This window comes from Manacus vitellinus, unplaced genomic scaffold (assembly GCF_001715985.3).
Source record: "Manacus vitellinus isolate BGI_N305 unplaced genomic scaffold, ASM171598v3 scaffold_10_pilon, whole genome shotgun sequence".
Classification (NCBI taxonomy): domain Eukaryota; kingdom Metazoa; phylum Chordata; class Aves; order Passeriformes; family Pipridae; genus Manacus; species Manacus vitellinus.
The window spans coordinates 19,645,562-19,653,758 of NW_021938838.1; the positions used below are offsets into that span (position 1 = coordinate 19,645,562).

Sequence of the window (8,197 nt, forward strand, 5' to 3'; positions counted from 1 at the left end):
GAGGGTGTGTCGTGAGGTGTCGCTCTTGTCATGAGGTGTCATGATGTGTCACAGCAGAACAGTCACACCAGGTCTGGGGAACAGCTGGAACAGACTTGTGTCTGCTGAGGTGGCTGACAATGTCCTGGAATGGGTTTCAATGGGGGTCAGGTCCAGCAGCTGGAAATCACACCTGTGATCCAGGTGATTTTGCTAATCTTGAATTTGGAATGTGAATTTTTGAGTCACCACCTGTGGCTACTACGACGCTGTGCACCTGTGTGCCTTCCCAAACCAGTGCTGGCACTGGCCTCCTATGACCTTAATTTTTGTGTGGACCAGTGCCATCAGTGGTGTCTCCACTGACTTGACTTGCTGCAGGTGTGAATTAAAAAGACTTCATGTCTTTTTAATGCCTCATCTTATTACAGATTGTCCTCATGACAGGACAGATTTAAAAGTGAGTATCTGTCTCACTGCTAACCACTGAGAGTGGGTGGCTTCTTCTGATCCACTGAAATCTTGGCCTTGCTTGGCCTCCCCAGTGCTGTGTCTTTTCCCCTGGAAGGTGCATGTGGAGTGTTGCAAACAAGCTGGTTTCCTCTCTGGCTTTCCAGGCAAGAGGACTTTCCAAAAACACGTGCTGGTGATCGTCATTCCAAGTGACATGTCGTTAGGAAATACTTGTGTAGAATTTCTGTGTGGATAATTGTTGTATAAAAATTGCTGGTGCAGCCAAGAGGGAAGGGGGGACAGATGCCCCTGGTGCCCCCATATTAAAGGGGGGTCGTCTTGTACCTGCATCACACAGCAAACACCGAGGTGTCTCTGTCCAGCTGTCTGGGAGGTGTTATTCCCTGAATTACTTTGCTTGTACAGACTCCCAGGATGGGATTTATTTTCTGTGTTTTGAAGATTCTGGTGTTCTAAAACTCTGTTCTCTAAAAGGGAAGCTTAATCACTTCCCTGGCATGTGTGTGTGGTACCAATGAGGTACCAATCCCATCACTGCCAAGGGGACAGAGCACTTGGGTACCTGAAAGTCCAGTTGCAGTTCCCTGAGCTGTGAGATCTTCTATCAGGCTCTTCCTTCTTCAGTGAGATTTTGAAAGGATTTGCAAAGAAGTTTTTATCTTTTTTTTTTTTTTTTTTTGGTCTATAATAGTTTTGTTTATTACTGCTGGACATGGAAGATGTTTTGCTTGTTATTTTTCCTTACTTTGGTGGAAATGAGAACATCTGGACCTGTCTGAAATCTGAGCTGCAAATTTCTCATACTCTTATGAGTTCAGTCAGCAGTGCTCAAGCACAAAGTACTGTGAGCTGAGGAAAAGGGAAAGGAGTATGTCCTTTGTTAGCTGAGAAGTTTTAATGCATGAAATGCTGCTGGGAATTCAGAAAACATGAATTTAGTATCTGATCTATCTACAATTTCCATCTCACATGTAGAACATCAGTGGAGCTGGAGGTGCTCTCTATATATTGGATATAATTTTGGTGGTGAGTATTTTCACTGAAAGGTCTTTGCTGTGACAACAGTATGGCCTTGGAAGCCACGGGTCACCAGTGTGGTCTGGGCTAAGAGAATCTGTTTCCAGAAGGTATTGGCAGAGCCTCTGGGGTTTGGAGAGCTGCTAATACAGATTGAAAACACCACAACTGCCAACTCCCAGACCATGGAGAACCATCAGACACTGCCAGACAGTGACAAAGAGAGCACATGGGAAGCTCTGCTGGAAGGGGAGAACTGAAACTTGCCCTTTCCATCTCTAGTAATGTGGAATCTTTCTTCCTCTGTGATGTATCAAATATTAATTCTCCATTTCCCCTCAGTTCTAAAATCTCATTTCTATATGGCAGTGAAGAACAGCTTTCTGTTCTCTGTCATGCAAACCCAAGAAAAATAATAACCAGGCCATTTAACTTTCTTGTTCCTTCCTCCAGGCATCAGGTCCATCAGATTGTGGAGCTAAGCCTGGGCTCTGTTTCCTACCAGAGCAGGAGGGAATGGACAGCTGTTTGGAATGGTTTAAGAACAGTAGCACTGTTTATATTTCCAGGCTGCTGATGTTAATTTTTCCTTTTTTTCCTAGTAGTGTAACACTGTTGGCTCATATTCAGCCCACACTTGCCTGAGTCTCATCCTCAGATATTCTCCTGCCTTCTGACAGGTCACTGTGTGGTGCATTTGTGAATTGGAGCCTACATTTCTCAAGTGCAGGACTTGCATATGTGTCCACTGAATTGCACCTTGTGCTTTCCAGGCTATTTCTCTCTCTCTTCAAATTCCTGTCCTGTCCTCCTACATACTGCTGCTTCTCCTAGTTTGATGTAGTGTGCTGATTTTAATAGGTCCATTCTCTCTGAAAGCTCTGAAATCCAGCAACACTCAGTATTTTCATTAGGACATCTCTGACACATCCTTTCAAACTAACCCAAAGAAATTGGTACAGACTCCCTTGTATGCTGATTATTATTTTAATTCATAGAAGGCTATGGCTATAATTTTATATAGAAAGTATTTCTGTAGTTTAAGGAGGGGAATGATTTGTCAGACTGTAAAAAGACCAGTTAAATCAGTTTGATGTGCTTTCCATTCAGGAATAAACATTACTCGCCTCGCTGTGCTAAAAAATTATCTGTTTGAACACTTCTGGGAGAACTGACCTTTTATTTCCCAGCATTTCATCTTTTCCCTTGGTGGTATGTAGCTATTTTCCAGTGTCCTGACTTCAGTGATTTTCTCAGGTATCTATGAAAGTACTTGTGAGGGTTTCTGATGCTTCTAGAAATCCTGAGAGCATTTCAAGGCTAACAGTTTTCAACTTTGTAGACTCTTCTTCCTGCTCTGACCTTGGCTGGGCACACACTGACCTGAGTGTTCCCGTGGTTGCTTATTCCTGACAAATGTAAAATCCAAATGGAAGTGATTAAAGAACAGTGTTGCTTTGTCAGCAGTTCCTGAGCTGCCTGATTACCCAGAGACTAAAGGTGGGTGTCCCAAAGTGGTACTGGCAACATAAAAAAGCACAGGAACCATACCAAGAGTGGATGTTCTTTACTAAAAGTTCTGTGTAAAGATCAGTACTAAAAGTAGAACCAGAAGAGGTGACTACAGAAATACAGGATTGTGATCACATAGCAAGGAACAGCATGGCCAAGCAGTTTATTAGTCATATAAGAAGTGAAAGCTCTGTGTTAAACCTGGCTTTTAGCACTGGCATTAGAATTTTCCAAGAGTTTAGGATAAAATCTGACAGCAGAATAGGAATTTCTTAAGAGCAGCATCAGGAGAGACACTGCCCACTTTGCTGAGATTTATCTGAGATCTTAAATATTCTTAAAGAAATTAAAACAGGTTCTTATTGCATCATTACAACAAATCTCATCACTGTTGCAGTAGTAGTGTTGGAAGCTGTTGGAGCAGATCTAGAGCTGCAAACTTCTCTTTGTAGTGTTTTAGAGCTAAAACTTCTCTTTCTAGTGCTGTCTGTTTGCAGAGGTATTTGGTTGGATTTATAAGACTTTTTTTCCCCCCCACAGCTTTGTTGGACATCACTCAGTTAAAAACATTAACAAGAGCAGAGAATTCTAAGCCACTCTTGCAGGTGATCATGGTAAGGTATCACTCTGTGTGTTCACCCTTGTGTTCAGTGATAACTTAGAAAATGCTACAGTATGGCAGTGTATGTTTTGGGTGGCTCCATATCCGTGTGACCAGGCAGCTGGGATTGATCTGATTATTTTGGTGAACCTGTGCTGTGAGGATGCCCAGACTTTCTGCAGTGGTTCACACCACCAGAGGGAGCAGAGAGTGTGAGAAACGCTGCCACCGACAGTCCACAGTGCTGGGGATGCTTCAATATTACCAAAGGATGAAAGACTTTGAACAGTTTTCTATAACTTTCCTAATGCATTGCTGTCATGAAGTAAAATGTCCATCTCCCATTTTCATCAGAGGTCCGCTTAAAATCACCCTGTTTTGTGAACTACAGATAGAGAGTTAGTGGAAGGGCAGGAAATCCCTGTTAAAAAGGTTAAAAGCCAAATAGGTCCAAAGGGTCCCCCACCATGCACAGACACATTGTGTGCCACGTGTGAAGAGCCCTCTGTGCTTGTCTGCAATGTTCATATTTGTCATGTTGCATGTAAGAGGCTCGCTGTGAGGACAAAAGAAATTACATTTGCCTTCTAATTTCTGTGGATGAGATTTCCCCCTGCACCTCCCCAGCCTGAGCCTGAAGGAAGCTGGGCTGGTCCCGTGGCCTTTCTGTGTTCTAGGCAGGTTTCCAAGAGCTGCAGGAAGGCACAGCTCTGAGAGCAGCTCCTCTGCTGCAGAAACAAACCTCTGTGCCCTCCTTCACTTCTGGGTTTCCTGCCAATAAAACTGACTGCTGCATTTCTGGGCTGGTTTTCATCCCTGGCCCCTTATAGGTGATGAAGGGGTTTGTTTCTCTTATTGCAGGATACTTTGTGTACCACAAAACTGTTTAAATAGTACTTTGTATAGAGGAATTGTTCTCTCTGCTAAAAAATAAAAATATGAAATATAGCCTACGTTGTGCCAATGCCTGCCAGCAGTTTTGCAATGCAAAATGGTGTATTTTTGTTCTTTTGGGTAGAGTACACTGAGAATATTGAAAATCTTACTGAACTGCAAAAGAATTCTGTTATTTTAGCAAAATACATATTTACTGCCATCTACTTAACAAAAAATGCATACTTACCTTACCTCATCGTGTGCATATGACTCAGTAATGGTATAATTTATATAGCAGTAAGAACCATATAATTACTTCCCATCTAAGTATTAATTATAACTGTGTCAATCTTTGGAGTGTTGAATGATGATTACAGCTGAAAATCATTCTGTATTTACAGAAAATCTAAGTGCAATTTTAATAATTTGGATGATGGTTCCTTTTGAATACAATTACAGATTTGCTATACTCAGTTTTATGTATCCTTTGGTGGAAATAGTAAATGAAGTCCTTTCTGCAAGTGTAAGAAAACCTTTTTTTTTTTAATTTCAGTGAAAATACCCCTAAGATTTAGTGGAAATGTGCCTCTGATAACTCTGCTGAGTGGTGCTCACTGAAGATGTAGATACCCAGGGGTTTTCCATTAGACAGAGAACTTAAAAATGACTTAAAATGTTTAGTGCAAACACAAGAGGGATTGGTTTTCTTGCAGTTACCAGTTTCAAAACAACACAGCCAAGAAGTTTCCCAAGGGTGCTCCCCCAGGGAAAGCACAGGGCTGAGTTCCCCTTGCTCTCTGTGTGGGTTGTGTCTGTCCTCAGCCAGACCCACAGCAGCTTCCAGATGAGGAGTGGGACTATTCCAAGCAGAAGTGAACAGTAGGATCCAAACTATTTTAAGGCAGTCAGGTGGAACTGTGCTCATTGCTCACCCTTTGATCTCAGGGCTGTCCTCTAGTCCCAGTCTTGCAACTTGTTTTGCTGGGCCATGAAAAGGAAGAGAGGAAAGCAGCTCTTCCTCTGGCACACGTGCACCTCAGGTGAAGAGCAGGATCTCTGGGGTGTGTTGTCCTTTAGGGGTGTTCCCAGCACCAGGGGAGCTGGGCACAGCAGGGTGCTGCAGGGTCCTGGGGCTTGGCATCATCTGCATGGGGAAAAGGAGCAAGAGGTGACCAAGGGACGGGCTGTCAGGGTGTGCCCACTGCCCTGCCCACCCCAGGGCCACACGCCCTGCCTGGGGAGCCCCTCTGTGTCACTCTGTGTCCCCCCCAGCCAGGACTGGAGTGCCCTGGCCATTCCTGGTCACCCCCTGCTGTCCCTGTGCCCTGCAGCTCCAGGTCCCTGCACCCACTGCCCTGGCAGCTGGTTGGGAACCCTGGTAGCAGCATGGAAATGTCCTGCTGCTGCTCACTGGCTTTGTCCTTCCTGGTTTCTTTTCTCAGGGCTGGGAACAGCTCCGAGGTTTGTGCTCACAGTGAGTTCTCTGCTCCTGTGCCCAGCCCAGCATCCACTATTTAAATCACACTCACCAGTTCCTAGAGGTCACTGCAGCAAAACTGCAACCCCTTATTGAAAGAAGAGCCCAGGTCATGCCTGAAAATGCATCCTGGGTGGGAATTGGCATAAAGCATCTTCTGGGATTCCTGTGCCCTTCCCTTGGCTACGGCAAGTCCCCATGAAGGACATGAAGGTCCCAGGCCTGCACTTCTGCAGGTAAAGCCAACTGGTGTTTGAGCATCCACTGCCACTTCTCCATCACTTGCTGATGGTTTCTTTGAGGAAGACTTACAGCAGGCTTTGCAATGGTCTGGAAAGTCTGGCAGCAAAGGAAAAATGTGGCTATCCAAACATTACACTCCCTTTTTCTTTTGCTTCTCTGTGGTACTGTTCACCGTCTGTTTTAGGCAGTGCCTTGTCTCTCTTCACTGAAATACATACTTAGACGAAAAAAATTATTTAAAAATGCTTTGTTGCCAAGAAACGGAATGAAATGTACTTGTGATACCTTTAATGACAATAAAATGCTCTTCTTTTTCCTTCTGCTCTGAAACATGCAAAGTATCCTAAAATCAACAAGTAGGCTTGAGTGGGTAACATATCTGCATTAGGAGTGTCTGATTTCAGTGTGTTTTGAAATGCTTCAGGAAGGTCAGGTGTACTGCTTGTCACTGTTGCTCTTTTATGCTGTGTGAGGTCACGGAACACTTTGAAGCACAAAGAGGAAAGTTTAGGTAAACTGTAAAAAGTCACTGTAAAAAACAAAATCCCATTGCATCCCTGTTTAAAGATATAAAATAGGTAAAACTTCCAGAGGTTTTATTCTTCCATTGAAGTGTTTTTGTTGGTCTGAGATCTTCAGAAGAATTGAAGGAAAAAGCCACTTCTGTTCACATGATTTGGGGCCTGATAGTCAGTGGAAGAACTGCTCTGTACTTCTGTTGGAACGTGTGGGATGGGGATATTCTGTTCACACCCCACTGTCTTGAACAGGGGCATAGCCTCCAGGGTGAGAGATGACAGAGATGGATGGAATGGGCTGCTGCAAGTCCTGCAGCCTGACTGCAGAATTTGCAGCCTGTCCTGTAGTCCCAGATGCTGCCTCCTCTTCCTGGCTAATATAGATATTTATAGATATTTCATTTCTTTGACAAGGGTCCATGAGAGAATATGGGGGGGGATCATCTGTGGGAATATATATTTGTGTTGCTCCTGGCCCCACACATTCATCATAGCTGAAAGAAAAAAAGGAATTTTTTATTAGACTACTGTGAAAAAAAAGCCACAGTACATTATTTTCAGAGTAACAAGGGCAGGTAAAGTGAGAAGAAAAGGATCATACGGTGTTTTGTTCCTCAGCCCACATCTTTGCTTGCCCTGCCATGTGAGACAACGAGAGCATAATCCCTAAAAGCACATCTCCAAATCCATCTGGATAATCCCCAAGGTGCACAGGCACCACCAGTACAATGCAGCCACGGCTCATTCCTGCTCTCACCTGCCTGGAAGAGCCAAGTTGGAAAATGGCTGGGGGGGAAGAGGAAGTGGTGTTGCTGTTTGATAATGAACCTTTGCTGGAGCCTGAAGTGCAGTGTCACTGAGGGTGTCTGAAATGCACTGTCACTGAGGGCTCTCTGCAGTGCACTGTCACTGAGGGCTGTCTGAGGGGCACTGTCACTGAGGTCTGTCTGCAGTGCAGTGTCACTGAGGGCTCTCTGCAGTGCAGTGTCACTGAGGGTGTCTGAAATGCAGTGTCACTGAGGGCTGTCTGAGGTACAGTGTCACTGAAGGTGTCTGAAATGCAGTGCCACTGAGGGCTGTCTGAAATGCAGTGTCACTGAGGGTGTCTGAGGTGCAGTGTCACTGAGGTCTGTCTGCAGTGCAGTGTCACTGAGGGCTGTCTGAGGGGCAGTGTCACTGAGGGCTGTCTGAGGGGCAGTGTCACTGAGGGATGTCTGCAGTGCACTGTCACCGAGGGTGTCTGAGGTGCAGTGTCACTGAGGGTGTCTGCAGTGCAGTGTCACTGAGGGCTGTCAGAGGTGCACTGTCACTGAGGGCTGTCTGAGGGGCACTGTCACTGAGGGCTGTCTGAGGGGCAGTGTCACTGAGGGATGTCTGAGGGGCACTGTCACTGAGGGCTGTCTGAAGTGCACTGTCACTGAGGGCTGTCTGAGGGGCACTGTCACTGAGGGCTGTCTGCAGTGCAGTGTCACTGAGGGCTCTCTGCAGTGCAGTGTCACT

At 45.1% G+C, this 8,197-nt stretch overlaps 1 protein-coding gene across 1 annotated transcript in view; it reads right to left on the reverse strand.

Annotated features, from left to right (window-relative positions):
- Window positions 1–6,877: 6,877 nt before the first annotated feature.
- Window positions 6,878–8,197, reverse strand: part of BEAN1 (brain expressed associated with NEDD4 1) — a 49,311-nt gene continuing 47,991 nt past the window's right edge. Inside the window, exon 4 of the mRNA XM_029965572.1 lies at window positions 6,878–7,191. Within this exon, the coding sequence (XP_029821432.1) occupies window positions 6,927–7,191 (265 nt within the window). The 3' untranslated portion in view covers window positions 6,878–6,926. The remainder of the gene's footprint in view (window positions 7,192–8,197) is intronic.